The sequence below is a fragment of the Oreochromis niloticus genome, linkage group LG12 (assembly GCF_001858045.2).
Source record: "Oreochromis niloticus isolate F11D_XX linkage group LG12, O_niloticus_UMD_NMBU, whole genome shotgun sequence".
Lineage (NCBI taxonomy): Eukaryota > Metazoa > Chordata > Actinopteri > Cichliformes > Cichlidae > Oreochromis > Oreochromis niloticus.
Window position 1 is genome coordinate 17,071,655 of NC_031977.2, and position 20,103 is coordinate 17,091,757.

General features: G+C 40.1%; 2 protein-coding genes and 1 long non-coding RNA gene across 6 annotated transcripts in view; 2 read left to right on the top strand and 1 right to left on the bottom strand.

Moving 5' to 3' along the window:
- LOC100694523 (gastric intrinsic factor) overlaps positions 1-20,103 on the top strand; it is a 39,606-nt gene that overhangs the window by 6,686 nt on the left and 12,817 nt on the right. The gene's annotated exons all lie outside the window — the stretch shown is intronic.
- On the bottom strand, positions 2,509-6,865 carry LOC102081324 (uncharacterized). 2 transcript variants are annotated; one of them, XR_269657.2, is made up of 4 exons: positions 6,811-6,865; positions 4,913-4,950; positions 4,316-4,810; positions 2,509-3,708 (listed from the first exon to the last, which is right to left on the bottom strand). It is a non-coding gene; the product is annotated as an uncharacterized LOC102081324 (long non-coding RNA). The 2 variants fall into 2 exon arrangements; XR_001224993.3 differs by lacking the exon at positions 2,509-3,708 and having other exon boundaries at positions 4,142-4,810.
- Positions 14,499-17,161, top strand: LOC100694791 (uncharacterized). 3 transcript variants are annotated; one of them, XM_003451683.5, is made up of 5 exons: positions 14,499-14,647; positions 15,190-15,284; positions 15,398-15,533; positions 15,981-16,096; positions 16,208-17,161. In XM_003451683.5, the coding sequence occupies exons 2-5, from the start codon at positions 15,218-15,220 to the stop codon at positions 16,300-16,302; spliced, it is 414 nt and encodes a 137-aa protein (XP_003451731.1). In that variant the 5' UTR covers positions 14,499-14,647; positions 15,190-15,217; the 3' UTR covers positions 16,303-17,161. The 3 variants fall into 3 exon arrangements, 2 of the variants coding, with proteins under 2 accessions (XP_003451731.1, XP_003451730.1); XM_003451682.5 differs by having other exon boundaries at positions 14,540-14,647; positions 15,213-15,284; XR_269658.4 differs by lacking the exon at positions 15,398-15,533.

The window sequence follows — 20,103 nt, forward strand, 5'->3', positions numbered from 1 at the left end:
GCACCCACCCGCCCACAACCTCGGCGACACACCGACGAGGACCGAAGCCCCCAAGGCCCAGCCAGAGCCCCATCACGGAGACGAAGCACCCCCGAACCCCAAGCCCCCCCGCCTGCCCCGGATCCACTCAGGGCAGCCAGGCCACCAGGCCAGTAACCTACGTCCGCCAGTACAGACCTCTTTTGGAGAGAAAAAAAAAAGAAAAGAATGTGGATGTTTAGGTTTTATGACTTTGGAGGGGGGCTGAAGCTATAAGAATGTGAGAAACAGTCAGACACTTCGAGATCTGGCAAACACCGTCCTGTCCAAGTCTCCCGTCCGGATGTTTATGCTCAAAGTGTTGTATAGAATAATGAGAATTGTATGGAATAAAGAGATTGTTGATTGAGCATTTATACACCGAATGTTGTTCTTCCTTCAGCCCAAAGATAAAAGAATTGGGAGATTTAACACGGCCCGTCAAAGACTCCATTCCGACCCTCTGGATGGCTCTGGAAAATGTGAAGGAGTGCATAGATTTTGAACTTTAAACTTTTTGAACTGTATTTTCATAAGTTTAAAGCTTTTCCTATTAATAAAGAGCCCGCCTCATTTATAGGGGAGACCGGGGATAGTTGTAACATGGGTCAGTTGTAACACTTCCAATTTCTCCAATCAGGGCTAAGTTTCAAATGATGTGATTCATCCTGTGCATGCCCAATTCAGTTCTTCTATCACATGTGAAAAATCATCACATTTTGTCGAACACAGACAATTTAACACAAAAAAAGTAATTTGTATGCCAAAAAGTACGTTTTTCTACTTTATTTCAATTTCTAATAGCATTATCTGCTTTGCAGTTAAACTCATCAAACTTAAATTATGTTATTTGTATGTCTATGGGGATATATTCTGTGTAGGTCTTTAGTGCTAATGTTTTAGCCGTTGGCTGTAATCTTAGCTAGTTCATGGCTACAGGAGTCTGGGTCAGTTGTAACAGCAACAGTCTGGGTTAGTTGTAACAATAATGCAGATGTTACAACTTACCACACTATTACTTTAACTTATATTAAACAAGTTGGGGCAACGACATCAGCAGAGAGAGGTTCACTGGTCACCTTTGTATACGCGGTTAATGCCATTGGCAACACAATTCCTCCACTGTTTGTGTTCCCACACATACATTATGCAGACCACTGTGTCAGAGATGGACCAGTAGGAAGTATTGGTAGTGGAAATAAATCAGGATGGGTGCAAGAAACAGATTTCCTCATCTTTCTGAAGCACTTTGCAAACCACACCAAGGTAAGCCATGACAAAAAGTAATGGAATTGCGATGCTGGTGCACAACTACATTTTTTCAGCTTCATTGTTATGTTCAAAAGTTGGTGCAAGAGTGGTAGGTTATAATGCCCACTGAGCCAATGAGGCCAAACTCAAGGAAGACCAACCAAAATTAATGAAATATTCAGCTGCAGAAAATTCCATCATTTATCTTTTTTGGGGGGTTGGAAAATGTTCAAAAGCTAGATTTCTGCATTCTGTCACACACACATAGCTACATAAATGGCTCTATGTGCATTCATGTGTTGAATAAAAAAGATTACATGTTAATGTTTTGTCAGTACCCTTATTTCATTGTGTTACATTTCACCCCAGGATATGTTACAACTAACCCAGACTATGGGGTTAATTGTAACATTTCACTCTTTGTGTTTGAGACCATACCATGCAATGGGTAATTGTGCTGCAGAGAAAATAGCTGCACTATTTAATAGCAGAGACATGTAAATACTTTGCATTAAATTTTCAATCCACTACCTTAAAAGAGCTCCAAGCTACAGACAGAAATATCAAAAATGTTACCACTATCCCCGGTCTCCCCTACTACAGCAAAGTAATTAATAGATAAACAATTAAATGACAGAAATTTCTCTACTATATAAATTCACAGGAGAAATTATCTTTTAGATCTTTAGAAATATGGGATAGTCTGGATAATGAATTACTTTTTGTGTAATTTTACACATTTATCATGTAAATTCACTGGTCTGGCCCACTTGTAAGTGGCCCACGATGTAAAAAGAGTTTTACATCCCTGGGTCAAACTGCAAAACTAACATTTAGTTTACAGTAAAAGTATTCTGACAAACTAACAGCAAAGCTAAGAAGCTACTAAAAATTGTTACATTTAAGAGAGAACTGTTATTAGCCAAAGTGTTTTATATATATTCTTGGGGCAGGTTAACATTGTGCCTATGAAGAGGTAGCAGTGGCGTCTTTGGAAAGATCATTAGCAGCTGCACAAATGTCTTTGACCTCAGGTTAATTCATGGACTGCTCAGCATCTGAGAAATCACCCCCACAATCAAACAGCCCCATATGAACAAGCACTTTGCTACAATGGGATGGAAAAAACTCTGACAGAACCATGTTAAGGATGGGCCAGCCCTCTCCCCTAACCATTTGGAGGATGAGAGGAAAGAAAAAGAAGAAGAGAAGAAAGAACAAAAGACACAATATGGGAGAGGGAAAACAAAATTTAATGATATGGTAAAGCATGCAATAGACTGGTCTACTGTGTCCATTTCATGGTTTGCCTCTCCAAAGCGTGAAATTGACACACATGCAAAAGTTGCAGTACTAGCATATTATATTTAAAGTCAAGAAGTTGCTAATGAGCAAGGAAGGTTAGAGAATTGGCAAAGACAGCTGGACCAGGTAAGGGCTTTTTAACTAATAGGAATAGGAAGATGTCTTAGCTTTACAGACAGCTATGTTTTCAGAGTAAAAGAAACTATTTCTCCAGGCCAAACAAAGATCTTCTAGATGAGCGCAAATCCATTTCCTCTTCAGCTTACTCATTATCAGACCAAGTCCTTTTCCACTGCTTCCAAGCACTTTGCTCTCCATTGTGTGCCTTTCTCTTCTTTTGTATATATTCCTCTAGTTTGTATATATTCCTCTATGTATGTATCTCTTCTGTTTGATATTTATTTCTGATGTGTTTACTATTAACAAGACAATTGAAAAGTGAATAAGAATAGCATTTTTATTTTATGACTAAAAATTTCATGTATTCTACATGCTTTTGCATTATTGTGAAATATAGCTAGATACCATTCAGAAACTGTCACTAGTTGTTTTTTACAATGTGAATTTTTGTATTAGTGTTCTCAAATATTGAACTTCTTTGGGTGGTGTGAAGTTGGTGGTTTTTTTTGTTTTGTTTTGTTTTGTTTTGTTTTGTTTTGTTACATACTAGTCAATACTCAGACATTTATAGGTCTACATTTATTTTGATGGTCAGGAAAAAACTGTGAGAACTTGAGGCTTTCATCTTCTAGAGGTTGAGATATCATGTTCAGCCATTAGCTTAGATTTCAGTATACACAAACAAAACAAGGGTGTGAAAGTAGGTTGGCTGGGCTTTTTATAAATCTAGAAAAGTAGTTTTACAGCACTTATCACAGATGTTCAACTTTGGTCCATAGAATATGTATGCAAATGGTTGACCAGAAAACAGAGCACACAGGAAGCAGCTAAAAATGAACCTTGGTGAGGGCCAAGAAAGTCTTGATACTAGATACTTGATACATGTAGGGTGAGTGACTATCTAATTGCCCTGGTACTGGATTGAAAAGCAGAGACTGGGGGGAGTAGTTCAGGAGGAAAGCCCGAGAGTATAAAACAGACTCAGGCTCAAGGAGAGGCAGGCTTCTGCAGCAACTGGTTGGGGCAGAAAAAGGACAGAGGACTGCATTAGAAAGATTCTTCTAGGAAGCTTCAGGACCAAACTAGAAAAACAAGTAACCTCACACAATGTACTTGAAGCCATAGCTGAAGGAGGTGAGAAACATTTTGTTCTTTGTTATTTTAAATTAGTCTAGCTGGGGCTTGTCTTTTATGGAAGATTAATTAATTATATATGTCATTAAATTAATTAATTAATTAAATAAATATTTCAATAATTAATTAGATGCCCATTTGTTTCATTTAAATCATTTAATAATGTGTTTATTTTAAATTTTTATTTAATTAATAACACTTTTCATTAATTAATTAGTAGAGGTGGGACTTCAAAAAAATAAGTTGTGCAGACTTAAAAATAAAATGCTATTTTAAGCACTTTAAGTACATTTTCAAAATGTTAGTGTCTCTAATAATAATAATAATAATAATAATAACATTTTCAACATAAATTGCAGGTTTTCTTCTTAAAAAACTAAGGCAGAAACATAAAAGGTTATTTGACCAGCTTATTTGACCAGCTTCACATTTAAACTCTGTTATGACCTGTAACAGATGTTTTGTCTTGTAAATAAAGTGTTTATACCTGATTACACACTACAGTTGCCATTAGGATTCGACAAACAACAATGATAATTGTATTAGACTGCAGTGGGCAGTCTTTATCGCTGATGGTGGATTCTGCTCAGGGCCCTGTTACACAGGGCTTCCTCATCTGAATCAGAGTCTGAAGACAATGAAGAGAGGAGGAGGCTCTTTGTCTTTGCTGGCTCCTTTGTGGTGGCATCTTTACACTGTTCCTGCAGCAACCTCAAGGCTGGTCCAAACCTCTTCTCACTCTCCCCTTGCAAGACACTTTAAATTCTTAAAGTGTGGGTCAAGCACAGTAGCTATCTTGAGCCACTGATGGTTGAGTGTAGCTACATGTTGGGATAGGTTCTTTGTAAAGGCAGTCTTAAATTTCACCATGTAGTCTGAGTCATCATTGGAGACCTCCATGGTGTGATGCAGGTGGCAGTAAGCAGGTAAAACCACTGAACATGAGACACATGTCTCACCTCCAAAAAGCTCAGTCACAAACCTGTAGTAGACAGTTAAAGGAATTATTAATCTACACAATAACTGTCAACTATAGAGCTTTTTGAAGAAACAGTAACAATAAGTTAAAAATTGTTTTATTTACCTGAATGGCTTAAGGACAGTCGTCAGCTTTTGCCAGCTCTGATGGAGTAGAAACCAACAAAAAGTGGATAAATTACATTAAAGATTTGCTAATTCCACTAGACATGGAGCTGTATGAGAGCAAATGGATACAACTAGTCTCATGACATGGCAAAACAGAATGGCTTTGGAGATGCTATTGACAGAAAGTGGGGGAGTGTATTCAATGTTTGAGGGAACTTGATGCACATTCATTCCAAATAACACTGCCCCTGTATGCCCCTTGTACAATCCCATGTCTGAGAACTTTAACAGGCTCATCACCATAGCCTTAATTAAGGACCCTCCTTCCTATCAGATGCCTCTAAGCTCCGAGGAACAAGACCATGAGGAGACAGATTATGGAGAAAGTGAGGAAGATATCCCACTGGACTGCAGGGATGGAGCAATGACTGTAGAAAATATGGGCCACCTAATAGCTCCCCAAAAATTCAGCCAAAACTTCTCTATTGCCCCCTGGTGTCTGGCTGCAGTACAGGTCATAAACCCCACCTCCTCCATTTTTAGTGGATGGGACTGGGGTCACACTAAAATAAAAAAAATCTCCTTAGATAAATTTTTTTCCAAAGATTCTTTCTTTCATTACCAGTAGCTCTCATCACGCTGATTTATGTTCAAGGGATCTTCTTTCTCATAAGTTTGATTCTAATTACTACCATAATGCTGTCAACTGTCAGCAGAAACTGTAGAACTGAAAAAAATGTAAGAGTAGAACTTCAGATCCTGAGTGTATGAGGACGGACAAGGGCTGTGCTGCCCTCAGATTCAGACCTCAGCACCAATCAGTGACAGCAGACAGATCATCCAACATGTTCACATGTTAACTGCAAAATTAACTGATGAAAACAGTACAAAGGTTAAAGTACCACATGTGTTGTCAGTGAAAGCTGCAGCTGTTTTATTGATAAAGTTAAAGACAAAAAGTCAAAGGGATTAATCACCCATGAAACTTTGTCACCAATGTTCCCTCTAAGCTGCGCGCGTGCGCAATTGCGCACTGCTGGCACGGTCTCTGTGCAGAAAAGAATCTGCGTTGCGCACAAAAAAAACAAAAACCCCCCCCAAAATCTAACCTGAATTGAAATTAAAATTAAAACTTTAACAATTCTGTTTTGTGGTGTTAGTCAGTAAGTGACTGGCTGCTCCTGTATGGCATTAGAACGATGCCACCTTATCCCATAGTCCAGCCAATCACGCGATTCACATTCGTATATACGCAGCTAATCAACGTCGTTGACAGGCTATGACAGCGCCCTTATGTGCCGACACCGGTGCAGTGTTGCCAACTTAGCGACTTTGTCGCTATATTTAGCGAGTTTTCAGACCCCCTTAGCGACTTTTTTTCTGAAAAGCGACTAGCGACAAATCTGGCGACTTTTTCTGGTGTTATTGGAGTCTTATTTATGACGACTTTTTGACGTGAAAGCGCATATCGCTCCTACTCTCAACAAGCAGCGGGTGCTGCCGTGGGCACCTCGCCCGTGCCAAAGCGCTCATAGGCGGAGGATAGTCCTCACGCAGCTGCTATCATGGTAGGAGACGTTCACCCCTATGCGTTCAAACTGCAAATGAATCGCGCATGAGCGAAGCCGCTGCTCCCGCACTGACTGTAACGCAGTCAATTCTTCTTTCAATGTTATGCTGTTTTGTGGATCACAAGGTTTAAAACTACTCATAAACACACACACAAAGTAACCCCACCAGAGTGCCGATTTTGGGTCACTTTTGCCAGTCCAAGCCCGGGTAAAGGAGCAGGGTTGGAATTGTGACATTAAAAAAAACAAAACAATAATTGCTAAAAGAAATTTAATTTGTAGTTCTAAATAAATTCTAAATGCATTTAGGACGTTTTTTACTCACTTTATGTCTCTTCCATGATGTTATTTCTCTCTCCAACAACGTAGGTTACATTTACATTAGCATGACCAATTATGCAAATTAGGCGATGACGTCATTTAGCGACTTCTAGCGACTTTGAGGACAGCCAATAGCGATTTTCCTTACTGAGGAGTTGGCAACACTGCACCGGTGTTTTAGCTAGCAAAGCGGCGTGGCTGATGTGGAGTGAAGCCACGTTAATGACAACGTGTACAACCATTGGAGATGTGAGCAGGACAGACAGGCAAATTGGAGGAGAAGGCTGCTGGTGGGTCAGTGTTTCTTTTGTGGGAAAAAGGGACACTATGTTGATACCTGCCCGTTATGGTTAAGAGTCTGTCTGTCAGTAGCTGTGGGGATGCTAGTTGGCACCACCCAAGCTGTTACCCTACATAGTCTCTCCTGTCAAGCTAAGGCTACGTCCACACGTACACCTGAAAACGCAAATTTTTCTATGCATTTGCACCTTTCGTTCACACTGAAAACTGAGATTTTTAAAAACTCCTGCCAGGGTGGAGATTTTAGAAAACTCAGTTTTTGCGTTTAGGTGTGGACGAGGAAAACTGAGAAAACGCAGCGTCAAAGGTGTGCGCCTTTTTTGACGTCACACTGTGCGCCACGTTTTTTTGTTTTTTTTTCGTGAAATGAATTTCTACAATGGCGGACTTAGACAAAATACTGTTAATTTTACTCTCTGAAGTGTTTAAATGCTTACGTATACACGCACAGTTACTGTCCCTCCACACATACGACTCGGTTCTGCTTCTATGCACCATCTTTGTTTACTCTTTCCCACCCAGGCTTCTAGACTTCTGAATGGCCAACATTTCTACACGGTTAGGAATATATCACCACCTGTTGCTCTGGCATGTTCCTGGCAGCGTTTTCCTTCATTTTTGGCGTTTACGTGTAGACGGGATTTTAAAAAAAAAAGAAATTGGAAAATCTCCGTTTTCAAAAATACCCGTGTACGTGTGGACGTAGCCTTAGTCTCACCACACCCAGAAAGTTGAACTGACACTCTCCGGCAATCACGTGGAGGAGGTGAGTTTGTTTTTGTTCTGTGGCCCTGGTACTGATTTGGTTCTTGGTTTTCCCTGGCTCAGTCTTCATAAACCGCAGATTGATTGGGCAAAGACTAGCTTCCTGGGGCCCCATTGCCCACCAGTCAGTTGTATAGCCTGTCCAAACCAGAGCGAGAGGTGATGGAGCACTATATAACCGATTCATTGCCAGCCAGCATCATTCAACCTTCCACATCTTCACTTGCCGCTGTGTTTTTTTGTTTTCTTTTTTCTCGTTGAGAAGAAGGATAAATCACTTTGTCTCTGCATTGAATTCCACAGACTGGACAAAATCACGATAAAGAATAAGTACCTGCTACCTCTACTCTCCTCTGCTTTTGAATTACTGCTGGGAGTCGCTGTTTTTTTCTAAACTGGACCTCCGCAATGGCTATTACTTGGTCAGAATACAAAAGGGAGACGAGTGGAAACCGGCATTTAATACTCACCTCGGCCATTTTGAATATCTAGTCATGGCGTTTGGATTGACCAACACCCCCCTCTAAGCTCTGGTGAATTAGAAACTTCCTAAACCACCTTGATTTTGTCTACTTGGACTATATTATCATTTTCTCAAAGAACCTCTGAGACCATGTGAAACACGTCCGTCAAGTCCTGCAACGTCTCTTGGAAAACCGTCTTTTCGTCAGAGGTGAGAAATGTGCATTTCATGTGCAGTCTGTTTCTTTCCTGGGATTTATCATGGAGCAGGGACAGCTCAGAGTGAATCTGGCCAAGATCAAGGCTGTGGTGGAGTGACCGGTGTCTCAGACTCAAAAAGAACTTCAAAGGTTTCTGGGGTTTTCCAGTTTTTACAGATGGTTTATAAGAGACTTCAGTAAGGTGGTGGCGCTATTGACTAACCTAACCTCACCCAAGATCTCCTTCCAGTGGTCCTCCTCTGCCCAGCAAGCTTTCAAACGGCTCAAACAACTCTTTTCTTTGGCACCCATCCTGGCACAGGCCGACCTAAATAAGCCCTTTATGGTAGAGGTGGATGCGTCAGATTCAGGGGTTGGAGCGGTCCTCTCACAGCACATTGAAGGTAAACTGCAATCATGGGCTTTTTTTTTTTCCTCGCTATCTCTGGCAGGCAGAGCAAAATTATGATGTTGCCGAAAGGGAGCTGCTTGCAATAAAGTTGGCCTTCGAGGAATGGAGACACTGACTGGAAGGAATCAAACACCACATGCTCATTTGGACCGATTATAAAAACCTGTCCTATCTGCAAGCGGCTAAGCGTTTGAATGCTCGTAAGGCCAGGTGGGCTCTGTTTTTTACCAGATTTAATCTGACAATCACTTACAGGCCTGGCTCGCAGAACACTAAGCCCGACGCCCTCTCACACCAGTTCTCATTGCTTTTGGAAGCGTCAGAAAAAGAGAAACCCATCCTACCCGCTAGATGCATAGTGGGGTCGCTCACTTGGGAGACAGAGAGACTCCTCCGCGAGGCACGACGGAACTGGATCGTTGAGTTGTCAAGTCAGTGAAGCCCGGCTCGTAGCGGAAAGCATTGTTACCTTGCATTTCGTATGCCCCTGAGCATCCTGTTTTTTGGTCTAACCAGGTGTCAAGGGAGCGGAGCAATTGTGGAATCGAGTGTTGGAAACTGCTTACCTGCCACGGATCACGAGCACAGGGCGGGAATCAGGAGCACACTCACGGAAACCACACCATTGGAATTGTTGCACAGTTTGCTCACTGGGCTACTCGCTCGCCCTATTGCCCGTTCTCCCCTGCTCTCGCTCTCTGTTTGTCACGTAGCTAGTTAACTGAGGTTGACTAGGAATGCACCTGTACACTAATTGCAGGGTGGCGCCTGCTCATATAAGGCTATGCAGGCTTTCCTCCCGTTCATTCCTCCTTTGCCTCCTGCAAGCAACATTGCGAGCAGATATATCTTCAGGATAAATCGGGTAGTTTTGATCGGGCTACACCACAGCCACAGGTAGGCTGCACGTTTGTCCTCAGATTCTTTTCTTTCTTTTTTTCCCATTTGAGTTGTATAGTGACACATTTGTTGTCCTGTTTGTAGCATGGCTGTCTTATTGTGTTAAGTTATACATGGTGTGTACTCATGTTGTAGCAGGTATTGAACTGCAATATTGCTACTGTCGTTTAACAGAGAGACAGTATTTTAGTTGTCCCCCCAAGGGGGGACTGTTTTCACTGCAACGCGTATGCTGCGTCATCACACCCCTGCCTGAGAGAGAGTGTACCACAAGAAAAATGGCATCCATGAGGAAAGGTTTTACCGCGTGTTAACGTGGAATAAAGTTCCCAAAATCTTAAGGATCAATTTCCTTTGAGTTGATTGCTGTTGATGCTGCAATACTAAACATATTCCTTTTTGACTTCAGCTGTCGTGGAGATAGGTAGTTGCAGTATTATCAGCAGATTCAGTTTAGCGACTTCAGTCCTGGGGTAAGCAGCCTCTAACTATATTTTTTCCTGACTCCTAACTAGAGAAGGCTAAGCGCTAAATGCATTTTCGTTTTCAGGCTCTGATTGCTGCTATAAGCCTCTCCTCATCTGTTTGTGTTCCAGCCCAACTGAACTATAGAAACACCTGTAGTAGGCGCTGTTTTGGGACTTGTCCTCAAAGGAGCTGCTGCCTTGTGCCCCGGTTGATTTTATTTTTATTGGTTTTATTTTCTTTTACCTTGCCTTGTTTTATTTAGTTAATTTGTGGACCGTTTATACTTGTGCCCACGTGACCGAGCGAGAGTGATCCCCTCCTGGTGTGTCGTGCTGGTTCTTTGTTACCTCTGCACCGACCCAGCTGATTTGCTCCAGGAGCTGTAGAGGATTCCTCTTTGTGAGGGGGTCACGATCAGTATTTTAACCACTGTAACCAGTACAGACTGCTCTTCACTTGCGTGGTGCAAGCCCTTCAATCTATTTTGTTTTGTGTGTGTGTGTGTGTGTGTGTGTGTGTGTGTGTGTGTGTGTGTGTGTGGTTGTTTTCTTAAAATCTGAAATTTATATTGTCACCTGACTGCTCACAGCGAGCTTGGTATTCCTTCCTTTTAATGTGTTGTGGGTTTTTTTTGTTTGTTTTTTTGTGGCTTTTCACGTGTTGTGTTTTTTGTTGTTTTAAATCCAGTGAACCAAGGACCCACCAGTGGCCACTGTTTTAGGATGGGCTGTGTCACAGTCATCTTTTATTGTTTTTTTTTCTTTGTTTTATTTTTTTTACAAACCCAAATAAAGACATGTTAATATTGGAGCCAATCTGCCTCAGTGCCGCATCCTTGATCCTGTGTGACCTTTTTGGGGGTTTTAAGTGTGTGTGTGTGTGTGTGTGTGTGTGTGTGTGTGTGTGTGTGTGTGTGTGAGTGAGAGAGAGAGATCTTGTTTTGCAGGCAACCGTTCACCTCAGGGGAATGCTACACACAGAAGACCAGAGACAACTGCCTTCTAAGGAAATGCCCAAGAGACAACCAATCACAACAGTATTCTGTTGTGATTGGTTGTCTGTCTGTTTCAGATATTATAAAGTTTAATATTTATGTGACCTGGGGCTCTTCGATGCACGCAGACTGCCTGATGCACTGAAAGTCTAGCACTTTATTGTTTCAAATATCCAACCTTCCAAGTTAAAGTCAAAAAGGGAAGATGAAAACACTGAAAACAGTTTCAGCGCCAAACCTGAAAAACAACTGAACCCACACAATGTAGGTCAGGAGGAAATAATGAGGCCATTTCTCAAAGTTTAAAATTTTACTATTTCTGTGACACAAAATAAACTTTTACAATATTTTCAGGCAAGAATGTAGATTTGTAAACTTCAAATATCTGCTCAAGTTATCAATATATTACTATTCGCTAAGATAATCTGATATTTTCGGAGATGTCTGTTACCCCACCAGCTTGATAGTTGAGCAGGAGGTCAAGGCTCACTATAGCTGGTGAGAACGCCTGACTCCCGGCACACTGTTTTCAACCCCCCCGCGGGCGCGTCCTTATCGCCTGATGTAAAAATGTGTTGTTCTCATTTTAACAGCTTACTCTGAATTAAATCTAACATTAAAAACATTTTAATCCAGGAGGAAGTATTTCACTGGGAGCAGAAACAGCATGTTGGTACATGGAGATACTGAAATGATCAAATAATGTTTTGAATATTTGTTCTCTTCCAAACACCAGCTGTCTTTTGTAACTTTTGAGTGTCTACTACTTTTTGACCAATCATGTTAACATTCTGTTTAACCACACGCGATAAAAGTGTTTACTGCTTGGGTGCGGCAGCCTTTATCTCTCGGAGCCATGTGGAGAGGCCGAGGTCCGTGGTGCAATGTAAAACTAACTTGAAATTCTAACTGTTTGATAATAAATTTTGAAAACTTATAACTTGAACATATTAATCTTTGCTCTCAAAAACAGAACACAACAGCATACATCTATAATCTTTTAGGAGAGATAAAGTTTGTGTTTCAGTCATGTAGTGACTGCAGTTAACTGTGTGAAGCTTATTAGACACAATGATACAGAACGTATGTAAAAGTGAATTTGGTCAAAGTGCTTAAAATACTTGTTTAAAAATGATCCTTTATCTTTAAAAAAAATTAGCTTATTACATAACATGTAATTTTAGATCATGTGTAATTTCCATTGCAAATATTAATCACAGTCAAATTAAAAGGGGGGTGGTAGTAAAAACTCTGGGGCTGATGTCGTCAAGTGCCATTTCAATTGTAAAATGATGGTGCTGTGATCTCCAGTTCTCCAGAAGTCTAGACTCCTGTGTGAACTTGCGAAAGCAAGGATCACCAAGAATGCAAGTACGGACTTGCGTACATGCATACTGAGAATGAAAAAAACCGAATAATTTATCTGCCACAACTGGTTGGGGAAGAAACCGAAAAAAGGAGTTAAACCCACACAATGTATTAAACGTTTAATTACATTTGCAGATTGTCTCGGTGGAGTTTAATAAACTCAGCCGTCTCCTCCTTGCTATCTAAAATATAACAGGAGTAAATTCTCGACCATCTCACACTTCTTTTTAATCAGTTCTCTGACATTTATTCAGTGGTGTAAAAACTATAACTTTAAATCTCAGCCAAACCGATTTACTCAGGAACAAATAAAATACTGAAAAAAGCCAAACAACAACATTTTTAAGTTATCTAAGTGACTTATATATCATGTTTAACCTGAGTAGCGAAAGACCGCGGGGGATTGAAAATGATGTGCCGGGAGTCCGGTGTTCTCACCGGCTCTAGTGAGCCTTGAACCCCGGCTAGCTATCGAGCTGCTGGGTAACAGACGTCTCCGAAAACGTCGGAGCACTTTTGCAAATATGTGATGTCTTGATAAACTGAGCAGATATTTGAGGTTTACACAGCTACATTCTCGCCTGAAAATATGTTAAGTTCATTTTGTGACCCAGAAATAGTAATAAGAGTAATATTAAAACTAAGTAGCTGCCGCCATTGTTGGAAAACTGGAATTGACTGGGCCGCGCTATGAATCCTGGGATAGGTTGGGCCACGAAGGATACACTCGACCCATCCTTCAAATCTGGGGAAATGAAGGACGCATTTTTCGGCCGCGTTTGGGGGAGACTTCAGGCTTCGCCACGTTGCTGTAAGGTAACAGGCCTACAAATGCGGGCACAGGAGGATGCAGCCCCTGAATTTGAACACAGCTTAAACCGGACACAGCTTCTTCTTCTTCGGGGTTTAACGGCAGCTGGCATCTTTGTACATGCAGTGCTGCCATCTTCTGTTTCAGTCCGTTATTACACTCTTAAATCCTACTACTTATTCCTATGTCTTTCTTACAAAGCTTCAAACGACGCGTCGACTATTAAATTACTCGTCGCCGATTTTGATAGTCGACGTAATCATGACTAGTCGACTAATCGTGGCAGCCCTAATACACTTAGAACACTTAGTGCCTGGAAGTACTCCCAGGTTGCAAAAAATATTATCTGATTATTACATTACACACATTCATAATTGTTCTTCTGAGAAGCCTGTAGAAGAAAAAGTGTTTATGTGTGACAGTTTTAAGGCAAAGGAGGGTGGGATTGACAAAATGTAATAAACCGGTCACTGGGGACTTCCTCCTTCGAGCACTTGCATGAAACCTTGTATTTGATGGTTTTGCGCCCTTGGAAGAATAAATATTCCAGTTGTTGACTGTTGCTCAGTTTTTTTTAATATTTATTCTGACAGTAGGTCCAGAGGATAGACTGATAATGAAAAAACAGACTCAGGGAGGGCCAGTTATGTGCCACAACTGGTTGGGGAAGAAACCAAAAAAGCAGTAAAACTAGTCAGGAAGAAAATACTATTGTACTATAAGTCTTTATTCAGTGCTTTAATGTAATGTTATAACTGCTAAAGGTTTAATGCAATCAGGCATGCAGATAAATTTACTGGTGGGTGTGGGGATCCAAAGGCAGTCGGTCAGGAAGAAAATATAACTAAAGTCTTTCAAAATAATTAGTAACTACTAAAGTCCTTTTAAAACCCTTTTAAATCACATGCTTTAATCATGGATCTTTCTGATATCAGGTTGATCTTATTTTGGTTGTTTTTTTGATTGCACAAGTATAGGGCTTGGTTATTTTTCTGTATCATCATTGGTTGTTTCTGTGTAATGCTATGTGTGGCATGGAGGTATAAAAGTCCCTTATCTATAGTTCAGCTTCAACTTGAGGAGGAGGAACTGTTCAACTGAAAAGTTACCAACCTCCACGGCTGCATTAGTTGTATTTGTTGGAAGGAGTAGGTGAAGAAGGTAAGATTTTTCTAACTGGATATATATATATATATATATATATATGTATATATATATATATATACATATATATATATGTATATATATATATATATATATATATACATATATATATATATATACATATATATATATATATATATATATATATATATATATATATATATATATATATATACATACATATAGATATAGATATATATATATATATATATATATATATAGATATATATCTTTGAATGAATCATTGTTCATTTTAATGAAAAAAGAAATAAAAAAAAAGCTAAATAACCAAGCTCTTTGTTATTGTTGACAAAAAACAGCCAACAGTGATTATTATACTTGTACTGTGTTGCACACTGACCACTTAGAAAACTTTTAGTGATTTACTGATTATCAACATTTAGTTAATCGTACTCTTACTCTCATGTACCTAAAGGGGAAAAAAAAAAGACTAAGAGGTTTTTATTTGCTTTCCACAATGGTTAGATTTATGCATTCCTGATGTATATTTGTGTTCATGTTTGCATATCTAACTTTAGGTGTGAATTGTGTTACCCACCAGTCAGAATGAAGAAGCCTGTTCTCCTCTCTGCAGCCGTGCTGCTGCTGGTTTTTGTTTGGCAGTCAGCTCAAAGTAAGCTTCAGTGTAGCTAAATGAAAAAAAGAAATGTAAAAATGTCCTTAAATAGTCACGTAGGCCTGACCGGTTGCCTTTATTGTTTTTCTGCTCTTCATCTTTGCATACAGGTAACGATAACACTTACTTCAAAGTGGTGGTTAATACGCCACCCTATAGCATTAAGAACTACAACACTTTTACCGCTCCTAATGGAAGCCTCTTCGGTGGACTGATAAGACTGAAAATGTCAGACCAAGGCTTTGAGTAAGACCATCAAATCAGCTATTTCTTTTCTAGAGGAAGCTATACAGTCTCTCTTGTTCCCTAAATGTGTAACTCTAATTGAGACCCTGTGTTTCTGGGTGTGAATTTTCGATTGTCAGATGACCAATTGTTTTCTCCTATTTGTTGACATTTAGTCAAGATGAAACAGCTTTGCTGACCTTTACAAACAATTCTTCACACTTTCATCTGATCATCATAAACTACAGAAACCTGCATGTATTTAGAGGACAGTCAAAAACCACATCACATCTTTAGCTTCAACAAAATGCCTTCCTTTCATTGATGTTTCATAAGTCCTTATGAGTTCTCAAGAGTGTCGGTGCTCTTGTACTTTTGCAATTACAATAACCTTCTTTTGAGCTTCACAGTTATTTCAAAAACTGTGCATAATTTTGTCCATGAAAATGTCATACCCTGTGTTTACAGCTTTGAATACAAAGTAAATGATGACTATGGACCATTCCTCATCAGTGTGAATGGCTTGGCAGGAAATTCATCACACTACTGGCAACTGCTGAGTGGTACAACCCCACTTGATGTTGGTGAGTGAACCAAACTCGCGATGTGTTAGATAAGCTGAGGTCAGACATTTGATGCACGCAGTCCGGCTTGTCCCATTATAATATTCTCTGAACTTTTTTTTTTTTTAACAGGTATGGGATGTTACATTCCAACAGCAAATGAAGTCATCACCCTTAAATACACCTCAACACAACAGGATCATCTGAAGTTTCATTCTGACTTATAGTCAACCAACATGGTTTGGTTTTTGGCAGGTTTAAGTTAATACTTAGTTTTTGGGTAATTTTTCTGTTTGGAAGCGTTTTTAATGACAAAATGTTTTGAAAATCTTCTAATCATAAATTGGTAGCCTATCACTGTCTTAGTTTCTTTGACTGGGTTTGTGTTAGACTTAATGAATTAAGATTACAGCTTTTATCTACACGTCTGCCACAGTGTAGTAACCTGAAGTAACAGAAAACTCCATTGGTTACAAGAGTAATCAGTAAAACATATTAAAGTTTAAAGACATGCAACACTTGCATATTAGTCAACTGAAGTTCTTGAACTGTTTTTTAATTTACTGCCTTTATGGCAACTTTTATTGTGTTTGAGAGTAATTAGTAGTTTCTCAACTTGCTCCTGAGTGTCATAATTTTACATTCAAATTCCATTATTTGAGAGGTACTTATATACTGACAAGGGATATCAGTTTCAGTGTAAAAAGATGGTGTGGTTATACAGTAGAGTGCTCAAAGTCTGCTGGCCAGGAAAAACAGCCAATAAGGGCAGCTTAGCTTTAAAATGGCTTCTGCATCCTACGAATCCAGTTATCAACAGCTTGGGAGCCAGGAGGCTTCTGAGATTGACTGGGAAGCTGACCTCCTCTTGGACACCAGCAAGTCTCTAAGATCAGCTGTGAAATTAAAACTATTTTTGAGCTTTTGGGGGCTCCTATGGGGTTGTGAGCAGAATAAGAACAAATTTATTGCTTAATAATTTTTGTATTAGTGCATTACTGTTGAATAACTGTTGAATAAAAGCCTCCACTAACCACTCTGGTTTGGTGAGGAAAGAAAAAAAATCAGCAAAGAGGGGAAAAAAAAAATAAAAAAATTAAGAGCTCTAAGAAAAAAACTGTTGTCAATCTATCCGGGTAGTGTGTGTATGTGTGTGGATAAGCCCAGTGCTTATCTGTAAAGTTTAGTAGAATCTTTGTTCGCCATCCTCCTGGGTGGAGGGATACGTCTCTGGAGAAGAACTTCAGTGGATTCACATTCAGTCTCTCGCATTATGTCACAACATAGTAAAAAAACAACTGGAAAATGGGATGTATGGTGAGCAAATCGCCATAAGTCTTTATCTGTAAAAACCTTAACACTTATTATTTTAAGGTTCCTATTCACTCCAGTACTCCATGCTCTCTGTTCTTTTTTTCCTGGCTTGCTGTCTATCTGCTTGCACTGCAATTATTCTTATTGCCTCATAAGGCTTTGCAGAACAACTATAGTGCCATCTGCTGGATAACATTGGTACTGCATATATTAAACATTAAAACTGGCTTGAATACCAGTGGATAACTTTGAGAGGGTTACATTCTCTTCCTCTTAAGCCGCATGCATGTGGAACTTTACACTGTTTCAGTGTCCTGGGCATAAGTTGATCTGCGCTAGGTACACTGTCAAGGGTGAAGGCTTGGGTGAAAGCTTGGTCTAACCCAGATACAATGGAGTGCTTGACTCTCACTAAAGGATTTCCTAACATTGGATAAGTTAGCTTCTTTGGAGCTGTCCTCTCCCTTGATGACCTCCTTACCCCACATGCTCTTCATGATTAGGGGCATCTTTAGAGAGATTTGGTTCTCCTCTTCTTTCTTCCTCCATAACATTGATTTTTTGTTGCTTACTTCTATAATCAATGTATGAGTATCACCCAACCTAGTTAAGCAATTATCAGATTGGTTGTCTTCAGCTGGATTGATCTCATGCAGGGGCGATCGCTGAACCTAGTCCTTCTCATTGTCTTCATTCTGGGCTGTCATTGGTTGGAATTCGTGAGATTTAGAGTAGAGAGCTCTTGACTCAACTCAGATTCAACAGGGTGAGGCTGATCAATTTGTCCCAAAATGTCTCCTGTAGATTACTTTTTGTGAACTTTTACTCCAGCCAGTCTTTCTGTGACTGCAATCTGGTCGGCTTCTTAAGGTCCATCTTTTACTACATTAGGCTCATTATAGGGCAGAGAATGAAGAGAGTAATACTGAACTTCATCTTCAGTGCTCTCCTTGGGGCATTTTGTTAAACTCCCAGAATCCCATGGGTGTCACGAAAGCAGTTTTACATTTGTCTTGTTCCTCAACTTCCCCTTGATAACAGGCGGATTTCAGATCCAGGATGAAGAACCACTTCGACCCAGTCAAAGCTGAGAAAGGTTCTTCAATGTTGGGCAAAGCGTAGACATCTTTGATGGGTTTACTGTTCAGTTTACAATAATCTACACATAATGTGATGTTGCCATTTTTTTTCTTAACCACAACAATAGGAGAGGCATAAGGGCTCTCTGATTCACGTATGATGTTAGCATCTTGAAGCTCTTTTAAATGTAGTCTGACTGCCTCGTAGTCAGAAAACAAGATGGCGCCACGGGAGAGGCTACCAGTTACAGGAGCTCTGACCAACTCCCATTCTTTTAAATTATTTAATCACTTATTTAACCTCTTTTCCTTGCTTTTTTCACTTTTTGTTTATAGGACCATTTATGTCGTGTCTTCCTTTAATTTAATTTCTTGGTTATCCTCTCCTTCCACTCCCCAGGTAGGCTTGACTCAGAAGAGTCAAAGGTGAGTGCACCCGAGTCAGACACATACAGAGCTGCACGCTGCCGTAGCTGGAACCAAAAGATATTGGTCATCAGACAGAGTTTTGACAGTTCTTTCAGTCAAGGATGACACAGCTTTTGGAAAGATGAGTTCTGCAATAACCTGGCCAGCAGGCATTTTAATATCATGTGCCGTCTCATTCTTAACTAGAATTGGGACCTTAAATGATGAACATAAAGGGCATGACATTATAAAACTGCAAAACAAGAACCCACCAGGCAAGGTATCAGATGTTGTTGTGATCTTCCTTGCATATCCAGTTAAGGACATTTTTTTCCTGCAGGAACAATGATGCACTTTTTACTCTGCAGCTTCAATTTCCCTACTCTGCCATTGTCTTGATGGGTTTTGAACCTGTGATAGAGATGCTTCACCAGTGGGGGCTGATGGATGTGTTTTCCTGTAAAGAATGATTTGGCTGAGCTTTTCCTAACCCAGCTGTTTCATACAAAATATCCAGGGTATTGGTCCCCATCAGCAAGGGCACTTCTATGTTTGTCCTGTGATCAGGAGGCACAAGAACTGTGTCAACTTCAGCATGAATCATCCACAGCAGAAAACCATCATAAATGCATTATTAAGGGACATGATTATTGGTTGCAACCTGCCCCTGTCTATTGTGGAAAACAAGATTTTTCAGCACTTTCTGACACTAGTTAACAGCAAATACAACCTGGTAAGTCACAGAACAATTACATAAAAAACAGAGAACCTTGCTGCTGAGAAATGTTCAATGTTAAAAACTCAGTTTAGTGAAACTGATCATGTTTCACTCACTGTGGACGTTTGGTCTGACAGAAAGATGAGGGGTTTACTTGGTATCACTGTGCACTGCATACAGAAAGAGACAGAAAGGACACAGCTGAAATCCAAACTGCTGGCCTTTGACCGCTTCAAAGGATTACACACATGTGACAGAATCTGTGAGAAATTTGAAGCTATATGTGACAAATACAATATCAAAGATAAACCATACAATATTATTAGCGACAATGCTGCCAATATGCGGAAAGCATTCACTGTGTGTTTTCCCCACTGAGCAAGGTGAGGAACATGACAATGATTGTGATCATCATCATGTCCCAGAGCTCTGGCACGACTTAACCTTGGAAGTTCAGTAAACAGTAGGCACTGCTATGGCAAAGAAACAGCGCCTGCAGTGTTTTGCGC

Bases quoted from the DNA above. Each gene is read 5' to 3' on its own strand.
- LOC100694791 (XM_003451683.5), top strand. From the start codon at position 15,218: ATGAAGAAGCCTGTTCTCCTCTCTGCAGCCGTGCTGCTGCTGGTTTTT. The intron at 15,285-15,397 runs GTAAGCTTCAGT...CTTTGCATACAG, and splicing joins TGTTTGGCAGTCAGCTCAAA to GTAACGATAACACTTACTTC. The intron at 16,097-16,207 runs GTGAGTGAACCA...TTTTTTTAACAG, and splicing joins TACAACCCCACTTGATGTTG to GTATGGGATGTTACATTCCA.